Source organism: Oryx dammah, unplaced genomic scaffold, assembly GCF_014754425.2.
Source record: "Oryx dammah isolate SB20612 unplaced genomic scaffold, SCBI_Odam_1.1 HiC_scaffold_9, whole genome shotgun sequence".
Taxonomy (NCBI): Eukaryota; Metazoa; Chordata; class Mammalia; order Artiodactyla; family Bovidae; genus Oryx; species Oryx dammah.
In genome coordinates, this window is record NW_024070193.1 from 45,585,863 (window position 1) to 45,611,876 (window position 26,014).

A 26,014-nucleotide genomic window follows, 5' to 3' on the forward strand; every position below is an offset into this window, starting at 1 on the left:
AGGGTCGTCTACCTGTGCCTGGGCTGCCTGTGACCCGGGACAGGTCTGCCGGGTGGGCTGATTGCAGAGGAGGCGGAGGGTGGCGCGGCGGGAGGCCGCCGACTCCCGGAGGCCGCTGTCGGGGCGAGGTGAGGGCTGGCGGGCTGAGGCGGGCGCTGCGGTCCGTTAGCCGAGAGCAGGCGGGGTCGGGTGTGGCGCAGGGCGGGCCTGGAAGTGGAGCCCCCTCCACCCCGGCCCGTCCGGCCCTCTGGCCCGCTTTAGCTCTCCAGGGCTTCTTGGGGCTTCCCGAAGTCTCGGCTCCCCTTTCTGCCGCCAGCTGCTCTCCTGACTCCAGGACGACCCAAGGTGCGAGCTTGTGGGAACCCTCAGTTGCCAGATGCCAGTGGAGCGCTGCCCACAGTGGGAGGAGACGGGGTGTGTCCGAATGATGGGATGATTGTTTTCTTAATTATCCACGAACCTCACGTCAGAGTATTTTAATAACAAACTTCCCTTAGCGTGCCGATCTTGTAAGACTTGGTTTACCAGATACTGGGTTTAGTAGACCAGCTTTTGTGAACACCAGATGTCGGAGGTGATGAGCGTATGTGCCCGTTATAGGATTACATCTAGATTCCAGTGCCAGAAGGATTAAGCACTTAGTGTTTAATTAGGTTTGTAGACATCAAAGCCACAAAAGAATATTACCAATGGTGAAAAGTAATTGGTGAAATTTGTGACATGGTCAGAAAAGAAATAAAATTCAGACGGTAGATAGGGTCAATTTTCATTAAATGTACAAAGAAAGGAATTGATTCTGATAGAGATAATTTTAGTAAAATGAAAATGTAAGTAATTGAATCCTTTGTTGTTGCTAAATAGAATTAAATTGACATAATGGTTTGCCCTGGAAAACACATTTTAGGCAATGTTGTTATAGCTCTGAGAGTTTGTGTTTACAACACAGAGAACATTTTGGGGTCCCAAAGCTTTTTATCCTTAGAAAGAGCCTCAGAGATCAAAGGCATCCAAAGATGACTGCCGATCAGAGAGGAAAAGTGACTTATTCAAAGGAATACAATGAGTGAGGAGCAGTTGTAACTAGTGTAACCCTAGGTCTTGGCTCCTTTGATTAACAGATCCCTGATTCATTCTAAGTATGAATGCTCCAGGGGAAGGAACTGTCTTAGCAAGATAGAGTTGCTGTAATCCCAAAGATTGGATTTAGAGACACAGAGTGTACTGGAAAGATCACAGGCTTTCCAGTATTTCTGAGTAAGGAAGTTTGGGATGGAATACTAGCTCTACCGCTTGAGCTTTAGAACTACCATTTCCCCATCTGTCCAGTATGGATTATGCCCGCCTCATAGATAGTTATGAGCATTAAACATCATCAGTGTAAAAATTCATAGCATAGTGCCTGGCGTGCGTGTGTGCACACGTGCACTCAGCCATGCCCAACTCTTTGCGACCCCATGGACTATAGCCCGCCAGGCTCCCTGTCCATGGGATTTCTCAAGTAAGAATACTGGAGTAGGTTGCTATTTTCTTCTCCAGGGGATCTTTCCGATCCAGGGATCGAACAGCAGATGTCTCCTGTGTTTCCAGCGTTAGCATGTGGATTCTTTACCACTGAGCCACCTGGGAAACCTGGCATATAATATTAGTTGGTATCAAATTCCATCCCCTACTCTTCTTAGCTCCTAAGGAATGGCAAACTTGACCTGTAACCTTCATCCCCACCTCATCCCCAAGCAATGCAGAACCAGAGCACTTTCTTGAACTACAAATGAGGTATGCCCAGTTCTCAAGTCTTGTGGCTGAAGCTGATTTCAGTAAGGGAAACGTAATTTTCTCTATTTTGTCCTATGTATTGTGGTTTTGAGATGTGAGCAATGCCTTATGGTGAACCCTTGTGTTTGGATATATGTGTGCCAAGTCAAACTTGTTTTGCTTATTTAAATTTCTGTTTGGTAAGGGCTGGTTGTTAAGTGCTGTTTGTCTTTTCCCCTTTCCCTCTTTGGAAAGAGGAGGAGAAGTGTATGTGGTAGAGGCTTGGAAGAGGGTTAAGGATACAGAGATGCAAAGAAACCAGTGGGAACCAGGCTGCCCTCCAGCTAAGCACAGCCTTTTGCCAGTAGAATAGGGACAATTGATGACATGATCAGTTTATAAATAGATGCTGAGAAAAGGATTTAGGAAATGGCAGAGGCAGATTAAAATATAATTTTTATAAACTCTAATAGTAACTAGGGTGCTATATTTGATTACTACTTCAGTTTCTTTTAAAATTTTTAAAATTTATGTAAACCTCGTTCTCTTTTCCAAGTGGAGATTTATTGTAGGAAAGCTTTTTTATTAGTTCTGAAACTTAGTTTTTAGATAAGTTTTATTAGTTTAAAAGTTATATTGAGAGCTTCCTAATATGTGCCAGGCATGGTGCTAGGTTATATGGTCCCTTGGCCTGTAGAAGGAGCTAGTAAGACAGATTTGTGTGTCTGTGTGAGTACTCTTCAGCTGCCTTTGTCCTTGTATAACTTTTTCTGTAACTGAGGCATGATTTTCCAGATTCATGCCACTGCTTTCCTTTTATAAACTGAATTCTGATTATCTGCAAGCAGCTTTTATTTTAATGAATTCAGAAATTATAGTACCTTCCAGTTTGGAAATGTTATTTAGTTGCAGAGCTGCTCCATATAAAACATACCCTTCAATATTCATGCATAAATCATCAGAATTACATTTAATTAGCATAAAAGAATATTGTTCTACTAGAAGAGACATTTTTAAATGACATTTAAACATAAAAAACAAGTATGAGCTGAATTTAAGTAAGGGATATAAAAACTTTAAGTTAATACTTATTTCCATTTTTAAGTTAAAGTAATTATACTGACTGATTCAGTGGACATGAACTTGGGCAAACTCCGGGAGACAGTGAGGGACGGGGAGGCCTGGCTGCAGTCCGTGGGGTCACAAGGAGTCAGACACGACTGTGCAACTGAACAACAACAGCAGTTATCCTGACAGGAATTTGCAGAGATAGTACAGAGTATGACTGATAGATTGTATGATAATCGCATGGTTAGTTTAAAAAAAACAACTGCCAAACTTATATTCCTTGCCAAACTTATTTTCCAGAGTGACTGTACTATGTTAAAGTCCTCTCAGCAGTGTGTGGGAGATCCCGTTCCTGAGCACGTTTGCCAGCATTTGATATTGTCACTTAAAAATTTTTTATCTGTTCTAATCAGTATGTAATATCTCACTGTGATCTTAAGTTGCATTTCCCTTAATAGCTAGAGATGCTAGATATCTTTACATATTCTTTTTTGTCATCTCTGTATCCTCTGGTGAAATATCTGTTCATGTGCTTTGTCCATTTTCTAACTGGATCTTTTGTTTTATCACTGTTGAATTTTGAGAGTGCTTTAAAAAAATTCTAAATATCTAGAGTCCTTTAGGAGGTGTGTGGTTTAAAAATATTTTCCCCACTCTCTCGCTTTTCTTTTCATCCTCTTCACATGGATTTTGTCAGTACAAAAGTTTTAAACTTTGATGAAATCCAATTTATTGGAGTTTCTTTTATGGATTGTGCTGTTGGTCTCATACATGAGAACCCTTCCACAAGTTCTCTTTGTTTTCTTCTTCTTTTATACTTTTAGTTTTTACATTTAAAGTTATGATCTATTTTGATTTCCTTTTTATGTAAGGTGTGAGACTAGGTCAAGATTCTCTTTTTTTGTTTTCCTTCTGTTCGTTCACACCTCCCTTTCCCCCTCTTTCTTTCCCTATAGATATTCATTGCTCCAGCACCATTTGTTGAAAAATCTGTCCTTCTTCCATTTAATTGCTTTTGTACCATTGCCAAAATCATTTGACTTGTGTAGGTCTAATTTGTGGGTTCTGTATTCTGTTTCACTGATCTGTGTGCCTATCCCTCTGCTAATAACACACAGTCTTGATTACTGTAGCTATACAACAAGTCTTAAAATAGGATAGTGAGGTATGGTCCCCTTTATTCTTTTTCAAAATTGTTTTAGCTATTTTAGCTTCCTTGCCTTTCCATATAAATTTTAGAATATTCTTATTTATATCTATAAACTATCTTGCTGATATTTTTATAGGAATTATATTGAACCTGTATATCATTTTGGGGGTAGATCTTTACTGTGTTGAGTCTTCTAGTTCATAACATGGTATATCTCCTCACTTACTTAGGACCTCTTTGATTTCTTTCAGCAGTGTTTTGTAGTTTTCAGCATACAAGTCCCATACATGTTTTGTTAGATTTACACCTAAGTATTGCATTAAAAATGGGCTTCCCTGGTGGCCCAGATGATATAGAATCTGCCTGCAGTGCAGGAGACCTAGATTCAATCCCTGGGTCAGGAAGATTCCCTGCAGAAGAGAATGGCAACCCACTCCAGTATTCTTGCCTGGGAAATCCCATGGAGAGTGGAGCCTGCTGGGCTACAGTCCATGGGATCACAAACAGTCGGACACATCTGAGCAATTAACATTGCATTAAAAAAGTGTAGCTTTATTGAGATCATTTTGGGGATGATGATAAATGGTATTTTTAATTTTTGTTTCTATGCATCCATTGCTGGTACGTAGAAAAAGAATTGATTTTTGTATGTTGATCTTATATTCTGAAACCTTGTTGAACTCTTCCTTCATTTTAGGTTTTCTGGTTTTTGTTTTTTTTTGTAGGGTCTCAGGGATCTTCCATGTAGACAATTATGTCATCTGCAGATAGGAGTCATTTTATTTCTTCCTTTCCTAGTTCCTTAGATTTTTTACATTTTTACCCCTCAATGGAAAGTCTGGGGAGATAGGAGAAATGGGCTATGTATGGTCTGTTGCCTGGTAGACTAATTTTTATTTTGTAGTTGTTGTTGATTAGTTGGTAACTCATGTCTGACTCTTTTGTGTCCCCACAGACTGTAACCCACCAGACTCCTCTGTCCATGGGAGACAGGCAAGAATACTCTTGGAGTAGGTTGCCATTCACTTCTGTAGGGGATTTTCCCGACCTGGGGATTGAACCCCTGTCTCCTGCGTTGCAGGCATATTCTTTACCATCTGAGGCACTGGGGAAGCCTTTAGCCTTCTCTTATTTTTATACTACTGCAGTTTCTTCCTGTTTAAACTGGGATTAGTTATCCATTCATCCATTACAGAGATGGCCTTTATTCTTAGAACTTACCGTTGGTAGTAGAAATGGTAAGTCAGTAACATAGAAAACAAAGAGGTAGTTTCTCTGCGAATGTAGAGAGAGGTAAAAGTACTTCTAGGAGGGTGTATTGGAGACAGTCCTTGGTGTGGATTTGGATGTGGGGAGATCTGAGGAGTGTGAACTCAGGTGAAGAATGTACGGAGCCACAGAGGTGAAAAGAGTAGCGTGTATCCTGGGGCTCCTGTTTCCTACTGCTCATGGGAATTGAGGTGCCAGTGCACACACCTGCTAATATCCTATCCACGTAGAGGACTTGACAACAGGGTCTGTGAAACGGGATGTATGGATGCATGGAAGGATGCATGAAAGCTGATAGAGCCACCCCCCTAATCCCTGGCTGCAGCCGCATGCAGGTGTGAGGTGACGCCCCGTGCGAGCACAGAAGTCCACAGAAGTCGCAGATGCGGGCTGAAACCCCCGCCAGGCTCTGCCTGCAGAACTGGTCCAGGGCTGTTTCCACCCTGAGAAGCACCTTGCTCCAGTTTGCCTCAGGCACCACGAGGCCTCCAAATCTGTTTCCTAGTGTTTCTTAATGGTGCTCACCTATCATGGCTAAATATTTAGTATCTTACCGTAATACCATTTGCTAAATGACTGACTTTAGCCATCTGGAGGAACTCAGTCATCATTCTGAAGATTGGCTCAGTGTCAAACGTGCAGAAATTCAGGAGGACACGCTATCCTCTCTGTTTTCTTTTCGCCTTCTGCCTTCCTTGCCACCAGTTTTAGGTTAAATGCGCAGAATCCCTCCACTGCAGGTGAGGATATGGCAAGTGAACCGCTCACGGAGGACCTCCACGAGGACCTGAAATGCACAGCTGTCAGGCTCTTCCTGTCCCTTGCAGCCCGTGTCCTGTCCCTCACTGTCACTGCCGTGGCTCCCTTTTGGCCTGCTTCCTCACATCTCTATTCCCTCATCCCAGTTGGTTTAACTCTGGAAATGGAGACATTCATTAGAGAGAAGGAAAAGGAGGATTTCAAGTGAAGATGAGACACGGAGGCTAATGGAGGGACGACAGTTGGGAGTGATCTAGCAACAGAGGGCAGGGAAATTATAATAAAAGCCACACTTGCGTTTATGGTAGAAGTGAGCGTGAGACAGCCCAGAGTGAACATTTCCAGGGTGGGGTGCTGGCAGCTCATCGTTGGGCCCTCGGTAACAAGGTGACTTTCCTTCCTCAGGTGTCCTCATGACTTCTCTTGCGGACCATGTCCTTGATCCTTTTTGCCTGCGTGGTAAGGGTGAGGGATGGACTGCCCCTCTCGGCCTCCACTGATTTCTACCACAGCCAAGACTTCCTGGAATGCAGGAGACGCCTCAAGACTTTAGCCTTGCAACTGGCCCAGTATCCAGGTCGAGGTTCCGCAGAAGGATGTGACTTCAGCATCCAGTAAGCAAGCCTGTTCCCTGTTCCAGAATATCAGCCCAGTTTGGGTCACTCTGAACCATGTGCAGAGGTGGCCTTATGCTAATCACACCATATGAAGAGGAGGTCTCACGTCAGACAGCGGTTCGAGGTCGTGTGTATCCACGGTAGAATCAAAGGCGCTTAAACTTTGCTGCCTCACTCCCACCTCACTGTGAGCGGAGAGGCCACGAGCACTGCGAGCACCAGGTCACCTGGTCTTCATGCTTTTAGTTTGGTAGTTTTTTCTGCATTAGGGTGCAGGCGTGGAGAAAAGGCAAGTCGGGAGGAAATACTGGATTAAAATGTCAGGACAAGAAAAGGATGAGAGTGAGGATGCCAAGAAAATAAGGCTTGACTTGAAGTTTTAGCCCTCAGTTTTTGCTTTTTAAATTTTTTTCACCTTTAAAACAAATTTTAAAGTAAAAAAAATTTTTTATGTGACAGGAGCAGGGGAGTGAAAAATGAGCATCAGTAGGTCCATCTTCTCAAGGAACTCCCAAGTCAAGTGAGAGAACACTGATCATGATACAGTGAGGCCAGTGCTCCAGTGGAAGCAGGAATCAGGTGGTTACAGTAATCATGGTCATAAGAACTAATACTGTTTTCTAAGGTCTAGGCCCTATTCTAAGTGCTGTAGGTGGCTTATGAGGTAGATAGTGGTATTAGACCTATTTTTCAGGGAATGAAACTGAGGCTAAACAACTTTTTAACCTAAGGTGGTAGAGCCAGGATTTGAGTGCAGCCCAACTAGGAGCCAGGTTCTGCTCCTTGTGTGTCCTTTCCTATTTTAGGGCTTAGAGACGAAAGATGTCTTGTGGAGGGATCAGGGGCAAGGCAGGTTTTGAAATCTCAAAATGGCCTGTTACAGATTTTACATCTCTCTTTTCCAGAATTTAGGTTTTCACTTCCCAAGTCCTTTTTTGCTCCCCTTAATAGTAAATTTTTGATTCACCCGATGAAGTGGGATCCATTAGAGTAGTCCAGTCTCAGAATCAGGAAAACGAAAGGGAAAGTCTAGGCCTGCCTCCAGACTAGGTGGTGCTGTCAGGCAAGAAGAGTTGTGGCCTGAAGACGGACCCAGATGGCAGGCATGTGAAGCTGTCACCTGTTGACCGAGCGCAGGTGCTCAGGAGCCAACACTAAGCTGCATCTGCCTGTATCTGTAGCTCCCTTCTCTGGGTACCTGAAACCCCCTTCCTTGGGGGTCCCGTCCTCGTTAGGCTGGAATAATCTCACATTCTATGCACATTTTGTGCTGTACCTCAAAGAGGAAACCTTTTCTCAGTTAAAGCAAAAACCTATGACTTCAAATGAAATTCTGGGCAATTCAATCATTATTTGAAAAGTAGAATATACAGCATTTACTCATCTGTCTTTTACCTTAAATATTCACCATTATTTTCACAGAGGAAACTGAGACATTTTTTTCTTATAGGTGAGCAGTCCCATAGCTTGTTTAATGATCAATAAGTTAAAGTGATCCCTGGAGGAGGACATGGCAATGCACTCCAGCATTCTTGCCTGGAGAATCCCACGGACACAGGAGCCTGACAGTCTAGAGTCTAAGGGATCACAAAGAGTCGGACATGACTGAGCAACTTAGCATGGACGCAGGCAAGTTAGAGTAATCACACCTTGTCAGTGGCAAACGCTGCTATACATTTTCGAGGAAGTGTAAGAAAGGCACAGTCCCGGGCAGGTCCACCTGAAGAGACGATATGTATGCAACAGACAGCTCCAGACTGTTCAAGGCCCAGCAAATCCAGAGTGGAGGCAAGGTGATGGCTGGGTGCAGGATGTGAATATGTGGGTCTGTTCCCTGGTGACATAGTCCCTTTCGTTCCAGCTTCTCTTCTTCGAGGGACGTGGCCTGCATGGCTATCTGCTCCCTCCAGTGTCCAGCAGCCATGGCCTTCTGCTTCCTGGAGACGCTGTGGTGGGAATTCACAGCTTCCTATGACACCACCTGCGTCGGCCTCGCCTCCAGGCCATATGCCTTTCTCGAATTTGGTTTGTAACGCACTTTCTTAGTTGTTGTTCTCTCTTGCAGCATTGTATATGTAGAATTTCCAGTTTGAGTTTGGCTTTGACCATCAGGGAAGACCACTGGAGGTTCAGGACCGTGTCACTGAAGAATAGCCTCATGCCATGAAATTTCAGGGGGCTTCCCTGGTGGCTCAGAGGGTAAAGTATCTGCCTGCAATGCAGGAGACCTGGGTTTGATCCCTGGGTCAGGAAGATCCCCTGGAGAAGGAAATGGCAACCCACTCCAGTATTCTTGCCTGGAAAATCCCACGGACAGAGAAGCCTGGTAGACTACAGTCCATGGGATCACAAAGAGTCGGACACGATTGAGTGACTTCACTTCACTTTCATGAAATTTCACAGCAATGAAAGGGGCCTGCAAACTTGGAGCCAGGTCCAACACTCTGGCTTTTTACCTCTCCAGAGCCTGGAGCAGGGTGGAAGAGGGTGAATCCTGTATCTTATTCTGGAGCAGTTTGCGGGCCAAGAGTCCATTTTTGTAAATAAAGGGGAACACAGCCATGCTTTCTCTATTACTAACAGGTTGTCTGTGGCTGCTTTTGCCCTTCCCTGGCAGAGGTGAGCTATTGTGACGGGCCATCTGGGGCCTGTAAGCTTAAAACGTTGTCTATCTGGCACTCTGGGAACACTGTGCCGACCCCTGCTCTAGAGCAGTGCTGCTCAAGGGTGGTCGGGGACCTGTGCTTCCAGCGCAAGGCACATACAGGGAGTGCCAAGAAAAGGTTAGACATTCTTACGATACTTGGACATTCCTGTGACATTTTCCATTGTATTTTATCCAAGTGTCTGTATGCAACCATTTGGAAATAAGGAAACACTGGTCCTCTTGCAGAGGTTCGAGAAGCACAGCTCTGGAAGACAAGACTACTTTTCTAGGCTCTGCCAGAAAGGTCCTGTGGAGGCTCAAGGGTCTGGAACACAGCAGTTGTGATAGCATAGGCCCTGTTTCTGTCATGTGTGATTCAGGTCATTTTTGAGGGGGAGAAGAGGAGTGGAGGTGGGAGTTGGGGGGTTCTCCAGTCTCAATGTAACCTGCCATGCTCCCCGTGATGCTCTTGAACAAGGGGCTGACCGCATTTGGTCCTCAGGATCAGGTGCAGGGCTGGCACCTGAAAGTGTGGCCACTTAGGCTTTCTGGCAGCTACTGCTCACACCCCCTCATGTGGTCTGCGGCCAGTCCATCAGTAATAGGGCCAGCACTGTCTTTTGGTGTCACCCAGAGGTGCTGGGAACCTGCCTGGTACTCCAGCTTGCACCTGGTAGGCCTGTGACATAGACCACAAGTTCCTCTTGAGTCTCCCTGTGAGGACTGCCACTCTCAGCCCCACTTCTTCTGTGTCCCCAAGTAGACCATACTTGCAGCATCCCTTGGCTGTCATTTGATTGGCAGCTGGTAGACCTGTGTTCTCCTCTGCCCTCTCATCTCTGCATGCCTCTTCCTTTGAAAGTGGTGGGCTTTGTCTCACAGGAGCCCCTTCCTGGCATCATATTTGCTCATTATTGAGTGAGAGTAGGATGAAAGTAAAAGTACATGGATATTAGAGCTTCCCAGGTAGCACAGTGGTAGAGAATCCACCTGCCGGTGTGGGAGATGCAAGAGACCTAGGTTCAGTCCCTGAGTTGAGAAGGTCCCCTGGAGGCAACACACTCCAGTGTTCGTGCCTGGAGAATCTCATGGACAGAGGAGCCTGGCGGGCTGTAGTCCATGGGGTCACAAACAGTCAGATATGACTGAGCACGTGCACACACACCCCACACGGATATTAGAATTATTCATGATTTTGTTTTGTCAATATATTTGAAACGTCACCTCAAGTACTTATTAAAAGTTGGTAATGGATTAATACTAAATGTAAATAAAATAATTAAAACCAATACCTTCCATCCTGGTTTGCACAACATATTCACATTTATTTGTAGTTTTTTTTCACATGCCTTTTCTTGAGATAATCAGGTCAAGAATGACCGTCCCCATTTTGCAATCTTACAAATCCTTTGTGAATGGCCCAGGTTTGTACTATGAGTTGTGTCTGAGCTAAGACTCAAGCCTGTCCCCTGATTCCCCAGCCACTGAGGTCCTAATGGACAGACTGTCATATTTTAATTATTCTCCTTTGAGAGACTGATAAGACCAGTCCTGATATCTACAAATCATTCGACCCTCATGTGTAGTTGACACTCTTCAAAGTCTGGCTAACTTATTAGCTTGCTTAGAAATGGAAATTTCATTGTGTACCTATTGCCTTATAACATCCATTGTGATGCCATTCAGTTTGGACTGCTCTCTTTTCACAGACAATGTCATTCAGAAAGTGAAGTGGCATTTTAACTATGTAAGTTCCACCCAGATGGACAGCAGCTTAGGAAAAATTCAGGAAGAACTCAAGTTCCAGCCACCAGTGGTTCTCACCCTGGAAGACACAGATGTGGCTAACGGGATGATGAATGGACACACACTGATGCACCTGGAGCCAGGTAGGTGGCCTCCTTCTCTCTGGTGTTGATGAAAATGAGGTGAGAGTGTGTATTTCAAATGGACATTGATTATTCGACTAGGAAGGTGTTTGGGTGGGGGGCAGTATATAAAATGTGTGGGGGAAAAGACAGGCTGATATTGTTTCCAGGTGGCTTTTATTAAAAAAAAAAAGAAAGAAACTTGACCATTGTGACAAGTAAGCTGATCTGAAGGGAGGCAACTCCTCTGATGAAATTTAGAAGAGTGACTTAGCAGGTTGTTTTCTTAAGCAGGGTGAACCCTGCACATATAAACGGTGTTGTTGGATCACACAAAAAGCAAGAGAATTCCAGAAAAACATCTGCTTCATTGACTATGCTAAAGCCTTTGACTGTGTGGATCACAACAACTGTGGAAAATTCTTAAAGAGATGGGAATACCAGACCACCTTACCTGCCTCCTGAGAAATCTGTATGCAAGTCAAGAAGCAACAGTTAGAAGCTGACGTGGAACAACAGACTGGTTCAAAATTGAGAAAGAAGGCTGTATATTGTCACCCTGCTTATTTAACTAATGTGCAGAGTACATCATATGCAATGCCGGACTGGATGAAGCACAAGCCAGAGTCAAGATTTCAGGGAGAAATATCAATAACCTCAGATAAGCAGATGATACCATCCTTATAGCAGAAAGCAAAGAGGAACTAAAGAGCCTCTTGATGAAAGTGAAAGAGGAGAGTGAAAAAGCTGGCTTAAAACTCAACATTCAAAAAATGAAGATCATGGCATCTGGTCCCATCACTTCATGGCAAATAGATGGGGAAACAATGGAAACAGTGACAGACTTTATTTTCTTGGGCTCCAAAATCACTACAGATGGTGACTGCAGCCATGAAATTAAATGCTGCATGCTCCTTGAAAGAAAAGCTATGACCAACCTAGACAGCATATTTAAAAGCAGAGACATTACTTTACTGACAAAGGTCCGTTATAGTCAAAGCTATGGTTTTTCCAGTGGTCATGTATGGATGTGAGAGACCATACATGTGATGTGAGAGGACCATAAAGAAAGCTGAGCGCCAAAGAATTGATGCTTTTGAACTGTGGTGTTAGAGAAGACTCTTGAGAGTCCATTGAACAGCAAGGAGATCAAGCCAGTCCATCCTAAAGGAAATTAGTCCTGAATATTCATTGGAAGGACTGATGCTGAAGCTGAAGCTCCAACACTTTGGCCACCTGATGTGAAGAACTGACTCATTAGAAAAGACCCTAATGCTGGGAAAGATTGAAGGCAGGAGGAGAAGGGGATGACAGAGGATGAGATGGTTGGATGGCATCACTGACTTAATGGACATGAGTTGGTGGACATGAGCAAGCTCCGGGAGTTGGTGATGGACAAGGAAGCCTGTGTGCTGTAGTCCATGGGGTCACAGAGTCAGACATGACTGAGCAACTGAACTGAACTGAAGGAGATTTTCATTCTCTTTTGCTGGAAGTCACTTATTGAATAGTACAGACTTGTACATTCTTTCTCTCTTTGCTTTTTTCCTTTAACAGTGAGTCCCTATCTCACCACTGCAATGGTGAAACATTGCAAATCTCCACCAAGAAACTCCCACTCCTTGATGGAGGGAGTGGAGGGCTGTGGGGATGAGAGTGGGCAGGGGTCAGGGCCAGGCCTACTGGACCTCTCGCTCTTGGATTCTCTGTGGGACCCAGAGACATCTCTCTATCCCTTCAGATTTCTGAGTCCTTGTCTGAGGAATGAAGTGTTGATGAACATATTCACAGTGCCCTGGCATCCGTGACTTAGTCTGCCACTAACAACATGAAGCATTCAATACCTGGCACATAGCAAAGCATGCTTTTTTGTATTGTTTGTTTACAGTTATATCCAGTTAAACCAACTTGGATATTCGCATTCTAAGAACTCTGTAATAGTATAATCCTTCCCTGGAAGACAGAACCATCTATACTATATCAGTCTATTCACTTTGTTAACAGTTTTATGCTAAACTCATTGCTTGAATTGTGAAAGTGGTGTTTTTAAAATGTTCACATTTTTTGGCTTAACTTTGGTCTTCGATTTGAACTATTTCAACCAGTGAGTTCCTGGATTGACTCTTATGCCCTTCAGTCAGTTGTTGTAATTTACACTGGGATTGGATTTAACATTCATGGAAGGACGACTGGGGCATCAGACCCCAAGCTTCTCCTTTGCTGTACCTGAAGACAGGGTCACTTTGTGATGTATGTTTTGGACGACTGGGGCATCAGACCCCAAGCTTCTCTTTTGCTGTACCTGAAGACAGGGTCACTTTGTGATGTATGTTTTGTTTTTTAACCACGTAGACAAGAGGAGCAAATGCAGAAGGTGACAACTTGCCTATCTTTCTGGACGTTTTACTGTGGTTTGACTCCCCCACTATTGTCCCAAGTTTAGAGTCTTAACAGGTAGCTCTGTTCTGAGAGGAATTTTGATAGTTTAAACTAACACACTAACAGTAGGCATCAGTTGGGTTGTTGTTGTTGGTGTGTGTGTGTGTGTGTGTGTGTATGCATATGCGGGAAATGTGAGGACAAAAAAGGATGATTTAAAAGGAGTACAGCAAGGATTTCCCTTGTGGTCCAGTGGCTAAGACTCCACAGTTCCAATGCTGGGGACCGGGGGTTCACCCCTAGCCGGGGAACTAGGATCCCACATGCCGAGTGGCACAGTGAAAAAATAAAATTAATAAAAGGAGCACAACAAGAGAATGGGTGGGACCCTGCTTAATGGTGTGAACCAGAATCAGTTTCAGCAGTTATCTTTAAAGAGGGAATGATCATTTTGTTTTGATTAGAGTTCTGGAAATAGCTTGTAGCTGAAGTAATACATGTTTCCCTCCTCTTCCCAAAAACTTTGAAATTTTAAAAATCGCATTTGCTATGAACTGCTCCAGAAGCACACAGGACATTGAATATTGTCCCTACCAGAAAAAGAATGGAACATTTTACATGCTGATGGTTGAAGTGTGTAATAGAAAAGCTTTAGGGTTTGACAGCCAATTTACAACTAAAGCCGTAAATAGTTTTAAATCTGGATTTCTCAGCCTAAGCCCTACTGACATTTTGTACTGGAAATTCTCTGTTATGGAAGCTGTCCTGTGCATTGTGGCAACCTGTTCCCAGGGAGGACAACCCAGAATGTCCCTAGACATCGATTGAAGAGCCTTATCATCTCTGGCTGAGAACCACTGGTTTAAATAGAAAGGAAATGAAGCACTTAAGAAAATCTATCCTTGCTTAGAGAAGGGCCTCTTTCTCGAAGAAATTCACCTTGAATTCCCAGATCCTTTCTGTCCTTCATCCCTTGCCTTTTCCCACTCTAACTACAGCTGCTTTTTAAATTAATAGGTTTGCAATTGTGTGTTTAATTGAACTTTTTCATTAGCAGAGGTCTAGTTCATGTTTTTACTTTTTTTTTCATATAGAAATTGTTTTCACTAAACACTTCCTTTTCTTCCTTGTGAAGCTCCTAGTTTCCGAATGGAACCAGTGACAGCCCTGGGCGTCCTCTCCCTTATTCTCAACATCATGTGCGCTGCCCTGAACCTCATTCGCGGAATTCACCTCGCAGAACATTCTTTACAGGTAACCTTTTCTGTACAGTTTAAATCAAAAGACACGCAATGGAAGAAGCAGATATGGGTGCATATTGTTTATAAGGTTATTATTCACTACATTTTAAAAATTGAAGTAAAATTCTTACTTCGTGTTTTATTCTTCATAGTGAGTTGAGCAAATAAGAAACTTGCTCTTTTGTATTTGTCTTGCTGAGACGCCAAAGGGGCTGCTGGAATACTGGTGAGAAATGGACAACTTGCTACAAGGACAGCCGGCCACCCTGTGGCCCTGGGGACACTGAGAGTCCCGGCAGGGGCTGGATTGTTCATCCAAGGCAAAGTTTGACTCTCAGACTTTAAGATTCAGGCCCTTTTTCCCCTGGTAGAGTTGTCTCATAATCTGATTTATATCATTCAGATGGATACCAGCCTTCCCGTGTCTTTGTCAAAAGAACTGTATCACTATGAAGTTGATTTGCCAGCCTGCTCATCTCAAAGCAGCTTTTTATTCTAATGCTTTTTACTTATTATTTTTAAATTTTGAAGTATTTCAAGCACTTAAAAACAAGCATGGAACCATTATGAGCATGAACAGATAGATGTTAACTTTAAAAACAGAGTTGGGGATAAGTAGATGCTAACTATTACATTTAGAATGGATAGACAAGATCCTGCTGTTTAGCACGGGGAACTGTATCCAATCTCCCGAGATAAACCATAATGGAAAAGAAGATAAAAAAGAATATATGTGCGTGTGTAACTGAGTCACTTTGCTGTATAGCAGAAATTAACACAATACTGTAAATCAACTATCCTTCAATTTAAAAAAAAGCCAGAGTCACACCCAAGCACATGGTAGCTAAAATCTGAAGTGCAGCTGAGGTTGAATCTCAGGGGCCTTACAGAGACCGAGGTGTTTGGGGAATGGCAGCATCCTGGGCTCTGAGTGGTGGCTGGCTATTTCCACACCCCATCTTTGGCCAACACGTGCTGTGGTTCCCACTCTTATTGTTTATGATGACTCACAAGCAGATACTTACCAAGTGTCTGCATGCACTGGAACAGGGGTTCATTGCTCAAGACCCTGCCTCAGGGCACATAGCAGAGTATGGTGACATCACTAGGAGGTGGGAGGAACTGGGGAAAGTTAGTACTGACAGATGAGGTGGATTTTGAGAGGTTGGCGGGGCTGGGGGTGGGGACATTCCAGGTTGCAGGCTCAGCACACATGCATGGGAACTGGATGTGCTTGGTGTGTCCAGGCCATTCAGAAGGATTTTATGTCACCCTCTGGTCTGATACGTGAACAGGGGCTGGTTTCTCACCCAGGCGGGGATTTTGTACTGTTGGTTATACCAGACCCAATGCAGAGTAATGCACTTTATGTCATAGTGTTCATTTCCTCTAACTATTCCTTTTCTTGTGTTCCTCTTACTTGTCTTAGGTTGCACATGAAGAAATTGGAAATATTCTGGCTTTTCTGATTCCTTTTGTAGCCTGCATTTTCCAGGTGGGTGAAATGTTGATGTTTTAGTGAGTGGGTTAAACCCATTACCTTATTTTGCTCTGGTTGGAACCATCAGTGAATTTCCAGATCCTGCTTTTGTTCCACCAAGACATTGGTTCCCATCATGGACAGTCCCAGCCCTTAGCAGAACAACTTTCCACCCATCCTGTCCAGTCTTCTCATTGTACAGAGAAAAGACTTTTGGGCCAGAAAGGGAAAGTCATTTGCCCTAGGTCTCAGGGACTTTGACAGTGCGGGACAGAAACTAGAAACTGGGACTCGGCTCCCAAGAAGTGAGGGATGAGACTGCAGTGGGGATTGGGTTGGGCCTGACCAGTGTGAGGCAGAGCCCTGCCTTGTGCTTATTGCTGGACATCCAAGTACAGAAATGTCTTTCTGCAGAACTGATGCCTAGGTATATATGTTTTTTTTTTCAGACACAGGACTGGGAAAAAAATTGTTGTTTCTAATAGAAATACCATCTGGGTCAAATCTGTCCTTATGAAATGAAACAAAAATTATAATACTAACTAGAGTGCTTTGATTATTAGTTATTTTTGGGTAAGCTGTGTACTTAAGGGCTGGAGTAGGAAGGAGCTTTTGAATCCTCTATGAAAAGGTAGCAGTGAAAGTGTTAGTTGCTTGGTCTTGTCTGGCTCTTTGTAACCCCATGGATTGTAGCCCACCAGGCTCCTCTGCCCATGGAATTCTCCAGGCAAGGATACTGGAGTTAGCCATTCCCTTCTACAGGTGATCTTCTCAACCCAGGGATCGAACCTGGTCTCCTGCATTGCACACAGATTCTTTACCATCTGAGCCACCAGGCAAGACTTAAATCCCCTTTAAGCAGAGTTAATTCTAACAAAAAACCCGACTCTCTTTCCCCACCCTCTACAAAGTCTAGGATTTTAGTACCTTTTCTGCATATTTAAGCCTCTTCTTCTTTTAATTAAAAGTTCTTTTCTCAGGGCACTTCCTCTCTCTTCAGTGTACATCCTAGATGGCCTATTTTTATGAATTATCTGATTGTGCAAAAAGAAAATTTCAACCTAAGATTGAAAATACACTCATTCTTTGGAAAATCAAGTCTCCAAGATCACGGGTGTTGCCAAGAATAGTTTCCTGGACCTGCGTTTCAGGGCTGCAGGGATCTTACAGTTCCACCTTCATCCCCTCATCTGTGGTCTTACTTGATTAGCTCTTTCGATGGGGAACTCTCCCTCCCACTTCACTGTGAGCTTTTGTCAGATTGCCCTGTGTTTTCAGAATGTGCCTTTTTTTTTAAACATTGAAACAAAAAATGATTTCCGCCTTTTGCAGAACAAGAGTGTCCTCTTCCTGTGTGATAGCCCTACAGGAAGCATCATTATGGAAGACCTTTCCCTGAGTCAGAGATGCTTCTGAAGATGTAATAGGGAGGCTGTCTAGGGAACAGTGGTCCCCTATGTAGTTGTAACTCAGGAAAAACTAATATAGTAAAAGCACAGCTTCTCTCACCAACTTTCTCACCTGTTATGACTCCCCCGAAGGAAAAGTTCCTTTGGAGGCCAGTTGCTCTTGTTAGGGTATCCCCACCTGGCTGTCTGCCCCTGACCCACATCTCTTCTTTCTGTACAGCACAACCTGGACATGTCTGTCTATATTTCTTAAATTCTTTCAAGAGGGCTGTGTTCTCATTCCTCCTGTGACCTTCTATTTCACTTTTCTTATCTCTTCCGAATCCCCACTTTCATCCACCAATTGACAACAACTGATCCAGTGAGCCCAAGCTCCACTGTAACAAATTTCAGTTTACTAAGCCAACGTGTATGAAATGACACGGCAGGGCGGGTACTATCAAGGGACCTGGCATCTGTCCTTGGCCATCTTGTTATCTCTGATGGGCCTCCCTCTTCTGGTGTCATTTCAGTGTTATCTGTACCTGTTCTATAGTCCAGCCAGGACTATGAAGGTGGTGCTGATGCTGCTCTTCATTTGCCTGGGCAACGTGTACCTGCATGGGCTGAGGAACCTCTGGCAAATCCTCTTTCACATAGGAGTGGCTTCCCTGTCTTCGCATCAGATACTGACGAGGCAGCTTCAGGACAAGCAGTCTGACTGCGGAGTGTGAGGCTGAGGCCATGGGATGGACGGATCCTTTGATTTTCCTCTGAGGGTCATCGGCGTTTCCCCTTTTACTTCTTGGCTTCACCTCAAGTTTCCATCCTCGAAGTTCCTTTCAACCAAAGCAGACTGATCCTGAGAACCAAGATTTTTTTCACCGGTGCAGTGGGAAGCATGAAGTTGCTGGACACCTGGTCTCAGTTTTGTTTGAGAGTTACTGCAGAATCTCCAGTTCAGCACTTTGGACAGCAGAACCTGGGAGCCCAGTCAGAAAGCGCATTACTGAAGACCAACATGGAATGATTTTGGTCTTTTACGTTGAGTGATGCAATAAACCACTAGATTCAGTATCAGTAGTTTTAAGTAATTGGCAGTTGTCTCCAAGGAATCACTTAAACATCTGTATCAGCTTTTCAGTCTAAATGTGACTTTGGTGAGTTTTTTTTTTAAGAGGGTCAGCACAGGGTGAATTAACTTAAAAAGTGGTTTATAGGTATAACATAGAGAAATTTTGTTTACATTTTTGATAACTTAGGTCTGATATGATACCTTTAGAATATTTAAATATATTTTGGATATAAATTGAACTTCACTTAGGGTTAAGAACAAACTGAAGCTGAGATAATGGTTGAGAAAACTGAATTTATTTAATTTATATATAACCTTTCATGGTAGTGGGACTGTAGGGATACAGAAATGTTTTGTATTTATTTGCAGGGTATATCTGAATATTTTTAAAATTGAGTAACCAGTGCTACTGAATCATAAACTTGTAAGCACGAGCAGAAATGAGAGTATCAGGACTCCTTGCAGCTGACCACAAACTAGAGTAGGTGGGTCACACATTCACACGGTGGCACTTTGCAGTTACAGGTGAGAGAGGCGGCTGTCATCAGCTTTGTATGTGGCAGCCAAGTGCCGGGCATTTTAATCACATCATTTAATACTGACCCTGAGTACTTGTTCTCAAAGACCTCACAAATTAATTACTCCTCTACACCTTTTGTAATCATCTTAATTAGATTCAGTTCAGTTCAGTTGCTCAGTCGTGTCCGACTCTTTGTGACCCCATGGACTGCAGCATACCAGGCTTCCCTGTCTATCACCAACTCCCTCATTTTTATATGAACAAAGGTATGTGTATGTTAACTTTTTTAGAGCTTTATAGCTTATAAAGCTTTATAATTAACCCTGTGCTCAGTTCCTGGGTTGGGAAGATCCCTTGGAGAAGGAAATGGCAACCTACTCTAGTAGTCTCACCTGGAGAAGCCCCATGGACAAAAGAGCCTGGTGGGCTACAGTCCACGGGGTTGCAAAGAGTCGGACATAACTGAAGCAACTTAGCACACACGCAGGTGCTCTGAAAAGTTACTTTTCTTTCTCTCATTGTCAAAATATTGACTGATCATAGTTTTCCAAAACTTAGATCTCAATATGATCCCTGAGGCCTCTAGAAACTTCAGCCTGGGTTGTCCAGTACTGCTCAGGAGGCCATTTGGGACGTTTGGCTTTTGGATTGTTCTTTGTAGAAGTCTGGAATATGAATAGCTCTACCATATTGCATAGAATACTCTGGGTTGTATTGTGTGATATTGATAAATTACAGATTCCTATTTTGGTAGTTTTTAAGAGTTGAAAACTATCACAAGAGTTAACGAGCAGGTAAGGAAAGCAAGGATGTCATTTTAGGGAATTCAGTTGACCTTGGTCATTTCATTACTGGTGGTGTATTGTTACTGAGCACCTTAGTGTCACTTAAAAGAAAAGTTCATGTGACTAGGAACTGTAATGGGAAGATGTTGCCATGGTAACTGTATTTTCTTATAATAGAATTTCCTGTTTTTAATCAAAGTATTTGGACATGAAAGTTACATTGGCAGCATCCTCAGATGTTAAACCTCAGAGTCATCTCCCCAGTGATTTCTCAATCTGCAAAATTTTCTGCGGGGGCTTCCCTGGTGGCTCAGATGATAGGAGAATCTGCCTGCAATGCAGGAGATGTGGGCTAGATCCCTGGTTTGGGAAGATCTCCTGGAGAAGGGAATGGCAACTCACCCAAGTATTCTTGCCTGGAGAATCCCATGGTAGAGGAGCCTAGAGGGCTACAGTCCATGGGGTTGCAAAGAGTCAGACACAACTGAGAGACTAACACTTTAATTTTCTGCATCCCTAGCAGATAAATTTTCAGGCTTTCTGGGACGTAACTTTGAAGAGATGGTGAAATAGAATGGGAAGCTAAAGAGGAGAGACAATTTTTTCATATTAGCAGCACACACAGAGCTTTAAAAGTTGATTAGAACAGCTTACCAATATATTGTTTTCATCTTGAGCTTGTGTGTTATTGGTGTTGCCATGTAGCCCTGTACCCAGATGCCCTGGGGGTCTGTGATCCACATTCAGCAAGCAGTGAAGGACAGTCCTTGCAGAGGAGACCCTCCTGGCCTAATGGAGCAGTGATCCACAAGCTGGTCGAATGTGGTCTGAATCGGTCAACACCTACATGGGGTTTGAGATTTACTTTTGCAAACCAAAGGGAAAGACGCAGTTGACAAACAGTACAGAGCAATGACCACATAAACATTACGTAACTGAAATCCAGCTAAGAGCAGCCTCAGCTCAACTGGAGGAAGAGGCTGATGATAGGAAAGGCGTTCTGGAGATTTTGTCCAAGGGAAATCGCAGGCTCGGCGTTGACTTGGGTCAGGCGTAGAGTTTTTTAGCCCTGTGTCATCCTTGATGCCAGAAAGTTGACCCCATAGGGCCCTCACTCCGCCATGGGCCTTTGTTTTAGCTGCTCTAGCATCTTTGTTTTCTCAGTCGTTAACTGATCTCACGGGGCTACTAATGTTGGAAAACCCTTAAAAGTGCCTTCTGGTGTCAGATGTGGCGAGATCTTGAGCATCACTGTGTGCAGTGTTCCGTCTGCTGCGTGTGGGCGGGGGTGTGGCTCAGTGCTGTCTGGCAGGGGCCGAGCCCAAGGCTTCCCCGTGCAGGTGTGCTAGTGAGGGGACCACGTGGGCTCTGCTTTTCTTTCCCCAGGCCCGCTTGACTGTGACAGGGCCATGCTTGGGTTTCCTGTCCTGGGCAGGGACACTCGGAGGTATGTTTGGGTGGAGTTTCCTCTCGGTACTAGAGGCCTCACTGCCCGCAGTGGGAGGATGACCATAGGCTCCCGGTTTTGCTTTTGCAGTTGGTATCCGTTTTATCTGTGAGTCAGCTTTAAATCTTCAAAGGATAAGAAAAAGGATATTGGAAGGAAATGAGAACATTTAGCATCCTTCCTACCACCCCCACCTTGAGTTCCCTGTTCTTTTCCTAGGTGCCCCCATTCAGGTCTCCTCTGCCTCTCTGCACCTCTGCCGCCTACATTCCAGTCCTAGCGACAGAGGCTGAAATCAGAGGCTCTGGACGGAGGGGGAAGCCACCTTTCACTGTAATCGACAGGGTGGGTCCAGGAGCTTCAGAGAGGGAGCAGATGACACTGAGGCCCAGCCCACTCCCCTGAGCACCCCAGGTGCACAGCAAGGCTGGCTCTTTGGGGTGCAGGAAGCAGGGGGAAGGTGAAGAGTGGAGCTGGGGCCTGGCTGGTTGCTGGAAGACAGCAGCTGTCCCCTTGGCATATTGGGGTTGCACGCCATACCTTCAACCAGGGCTGCTGTTCGCTGTTCTTTGATGGAATCAGCCACTTGTCACACCGGGATGGGTGACCCTCAGAGAACAACTCAGTGCAAGTGAGGACTGGCCAGGAGGGAGGGTTTATGGAGGCCAGATGAGCACACAGACACCTGCCCCGATGTTGCTCACATTCCAAGTGATTCTACACAGAATCCTGGTCAAATGCAGGGAAGCCTTACCTGTGCGCCCTGAGCATTAATACAGGTGGAAGAAGGGAGAATAGCTGTGCCCTGGAGAGGTAACCTGGGATGGAGCGCCCTGTCAGGCGACCCAGGCCTGGAGGTCGGCGCGGCTCTTCCACTTGGTCCCGCCCCACAGTGGGCAAGTTGTGGCCCATGGGCTGGGGTCCTCTGGGAAATGGTGGTAATATCAGCCTGCTCCCCAGCGAGCTGTCGGCCGGGGAAAAGCAGTCATGGAGGGGATGGTGGGTGAATCCATCGTTCATGTGCAGGAGGAGAAAGGCTTTGCATTTGGTTCACTCAGCATGCAGAGGTTCTGTACGCTTCAGGCAGCGCAGCTCAGCACAGCTGTGTCTTCCGACCTTTACAAAAAAATGCCTCATGCTTTCACTGCAGAAAGGTAGTGGCCTCTCTCCCTGCCCCTGGACCTGCCTCCTGCCTTCCAGGCACAGCACCTTTAGTACCAGTGATGTTTGGTCCTCCAGGATCCAGGGAGGCCAGGTCTGCTGGTTAGACCAGATCTCATGGCCTGTTTCTGACCCAGAAGAGGAGAGCTCTGGTTCTGCCACCTGGGAGCAGTAATGTCAAACTTGTATTGCTGGAGAAACGTGATTGGTAGAGAACCTGTGAAAAAAGACTTGTCGGTAAAATCTGGGAATGGAAGGATGTAGGAACATCTGCCCGTATGTACTGTTGGCAAGGCTGTTGCCCTCAAGCATCTTTATATAGTGTAAAATGATCAAATCCATTCTGCTCCTTTACCCTGTGCTGGGTACATATGACCTTCTTTAACCCTCACACTTAAGCGATTCTGGATTGTTGTACAAGTATTATCCAATGAGTCATTCATACGATGTGGCCCCCAGGATTCCATTTTGTTTAATGGAGTTTTCTACTCCTTTGAAGATTGAGGGCATTAAAGATTGAGGCTTGTTTAGCCAGGGAATACCATTTATTTCACATATTAATTTTGAATGCTTGCTACCCTTGTTATATGAGCTTATTACTGTTTTCATGTAATAACGAAGATCTATTTTGAGTAAATGATGAGTGCATTTTAACAAACTTTCACACAGTCATAAAGTCTAAACTTGTGTTGATATAGGTAAAGAGTGTTGTATAACCGTTTATATACTATAGATATATAAAATAAACGAGGTGGCTCCGGAAGTGGGAAGAGAATAAATCCAAGGTGCTCATTAACTTGTGTGTTTGTGTGAAAAATTCTGAGTTGTGGGTCTGTTTTCCTAGAGGGGGTGATATGGGCCTGGCATAATGGAGGGGGTTGTGTTGAGAGAAATGAAATTCAAGTCCTCTTGTCCAGTGAGGTCTAGACAGGTGCACAGGCTCAAATAGTCTTCAGCACTAATCCCTAGAGTCTGGAATGCAATCATGGGTCCAGGAAGAACCTTGGGAAAACCAAAATAGCAATTGTGGCCCTGCCCTGGGGGCTGGGAGGGCTGCCTTCTATGCAGCCTCTGCTTCTGCCTGGCTGTGTGCCCCCCGCCAGTTAGTTACCTTTCCCTGCTCTGGGCTCTGAGCTCCTGTCATATCGTTTTTTCTTTTTTCATTTCCCAGGACCAGCCCTGTCAGGAAACGGCCACCAGAGGGCACACCACCAGGTTCCCAGCCCAGGGACCGGTGCTGTTTTGCAGGGTGATTCCTTCAGCAGCTGATAAAATTCCCAGAAAGAAAACAAATGCACCCAGCTTTCCTGACCATGGTTTAACCACGTTGGGAGACACGTGCTCCAAGTTTCTCGTCACCATCAGTTCTGACTGAGGATTTTCAGAGGAGGACAAAGACTTCAAAAATAAGTATCTGGATTATTGAGTTCTGGGATTTGGGAGTTGACAGAACCTTTAGGTAGCATCGGGTGCAACCCTATTGCTGCTCGGATGCAGGAGTTGAGGCCTGTCCTAGGTGGCCGGTGACAGTGTAGCCCAGAGCTCTGTCCTCTGGGCTGAGAACAAGGTGCATTTGGAATAAAAAGTGCCACAGAAAATAAAAAGGGATCTTGGCCCATAAAGGGCACCCTTTCTGTGCCAGGAGGGCTATGTGCTAGTTTAGGCTGATGAACCGCCTGCCTTTTTCTTGGACTCTAACACTGACTCAATGGACATGAGTTTGGGTGGACTCCGAGAGCTGGTGATGGACAAGGACGCCTAGCGTGCTACGGTTCGTGGGGTTGCAAAGAGTCGGACATGACTGAGCAACTGAACTGAGCTGAAACCTCTGTGGGGCCAGGTAGCAGGGCTGCTGCCTGACAGCATCCTTGGGCAGGGCCAGCAGAGGAGTGAGGCTCAGGAAGGGGCCCACCTGAGTGCTCCTGGCTCTGCTGAAGCAGCTCTAAGACATCCCCGGTTGAATGTGCAGGACGAAAAACTATTATGTTCATTGAAGAACACCAGGGAGTGTTGTATTTGACCTGGGGTGAAAGAGCGCTTCTTAAACAAAATGCATCACAAGCACAACCCTCAAGGTGAAATGATCAGTGAATCTGATGACATACAAATAATGATTTCATGCGCAAAGTTTAAAGAATGAGAGAAGATATTTACAATGTCTGAAATCAGCAAGGGATTAATGTACAAGCAAGTCCTGAAATCATTAAGAAAGATAAGGGACTTGAACAGAAAAATGAGCAATTTGCCTAAGAGAAAACCCAGGAAGCTAATAAGCATATGAAGATGCTTAAAATCATTAGAAATACAGAGAAATACCTATTTAAACATTGTAAGGTATCACCTTATGCCTATGAGTTTGGCAAAACTCGGAAAGCTGGGTGGCAGCAAGTATTGGAGCAAGTTGAGGGGATATGGGTCTCCATGTATGGCCAGTCTGAAGAGCTGTGCTACTGTTATGGGCTGGACTGTGTTTTCCTCAAATTCAGTGTCAAAGTCCTAACCTCCAGTGCCTCAAAATGTGGCTGTATTTGGTGATATAGGGTCTTTTTAAAAATATGGATCATTAAAAAAAATCTTTATTGAATTTGTTACAATATTGCTTCTGTTTTGTTTTGTTTAGTTTTGGTGGGGGGGAGAATCTTAGCTCCCTCACCAGTGATTGAACCCACACCCCCTGCATTAGAAAGGGAAGCCTTAACTACTGGACCACCAGGGAAGTGATATGGTCTTTACAAAGGTAATTAAGGTTAAAAAAAATATCATATGAAGAGGGCTCAAATCCTAAGAGTAGAGATTAGGACACAGAGACGTACAGAGGGGAGACCTCAGGAGAGCGCAGAGAGAAGTACTCTTCTGTAAGCCAAGAAGGAACCAGTCCTATGCATCACCCTGATCTCCAACTATTAGCCTTCACAAATGTGAAAAAATAAATTTCTGTTCTTTCATCCACCCAGCCTGTGGCACTTTGTTCTGGCGGTGCTAGAAAACCGATACAGCTGCCTACCCAAATTTAGCGTACCTGCACCTAATGCTGTGGAAATTTCAATTCTAGTTCTGTGTCCCTGGGAAATTCTTACACAGATCCTTAAGGGGACACGTATGAGGAGAAATGTTTACTGAAGCATTACTTTTGTTGGCAGAAAGCAACCGGTATGTCTACCGTGACGGATAAATCATGCAGGCTTACTGTGGGGCAGTGGGCGGGAGGCAGAAGAGCCAGATTTAGATGTAGCCGCATGGATACATCTTCAGAATGTAGCACAGAGTAAAAAAATGACATTTATACAAATTAGAAACATATGCGCACAAAATGATGACATATTTCCTAAGAATATACTCCCAAAGATACATGTCAATTTCATCTGAATGGTTGCCTATAAGGAGTCAGAAGTTTGGGAGTTAGGTAAA

At 44.5% G+C, this 26,014-nt stretch overlaps 1 protein-coding gene across 3 annotated transcripts; it reads left to right on the forward strand.

Annotated features, from left to right (window-relative positions):
• Nucleotides 1-25,555, forward strand: SEC22C (SEC22 homolog C, vesicle trafficking protein). Of its 3 annotated transcripts, XR_005721986.1 has the most exons (8): nt 14-345; nt 6,404-6,612; nt 8,477-8,640; nt 10,972-11,151; nt 14,645-14,763; nt 16,180-16,245; nt 18,152-18,778; nt 23,778-25,555. XR_005721986.1 is itself a non-coding variant. In XM_040246153.1 (7 exons), the coding sequence occupies exons 2-7, from the start codon at nt 6,431-6,433 to the stop codon at nt 18,350-18,352; spliced, it is 912 nt and encodes a 303-aa protein (XP_040102087.1). In that variant the 5' UTR covers nt 1-128; nt 6,404-6,430; the 3' UTR covers nt 18,353-23,402. The 3 variants fall into 3 exon arrangements, 2 of the variants coding, with proteins under 2 accessions (XP_040102087.1, XP_040102086.1); XM_040246153.1 differs by lacking the exon at nt 23,778-25,555 and having other exon boundaries at nt 1-128; nt 18,152-23,402; XM_040246152.1 differs by lacking the exon at nt 23,778-25,555 and having other exon boundaries at nt 18,152-23,402.
• Nucleotides 25,556-26,014: the final 459 nt, after the last annotated feature.

Bases quoted from the DNA above. Each gene is read 5' to 3' on its own strand.
- SEC22C (XM_040246153.1), top strand. From the start codon at position 6,431: ATGTCCTTGATCCTTTTTGCCTGCGTGGTAAGGGTGAGGGATGGACTG. The intron at 6,613-8,476 runs GTAAGCAAGCCT...CTTTCGTTCCAG, and splicing joins GGATGTGACTTCAGCATCCA to CTTCTCTTCTTCGAGGGACG. The intron at 11,152-14,644 runs GTAGGTGGCCTC...TTCCTTGTGAAG, and splicing joins ACTGATGCACCTGGAGCCAG to CTCCTAGTTTCCGAATGGAA.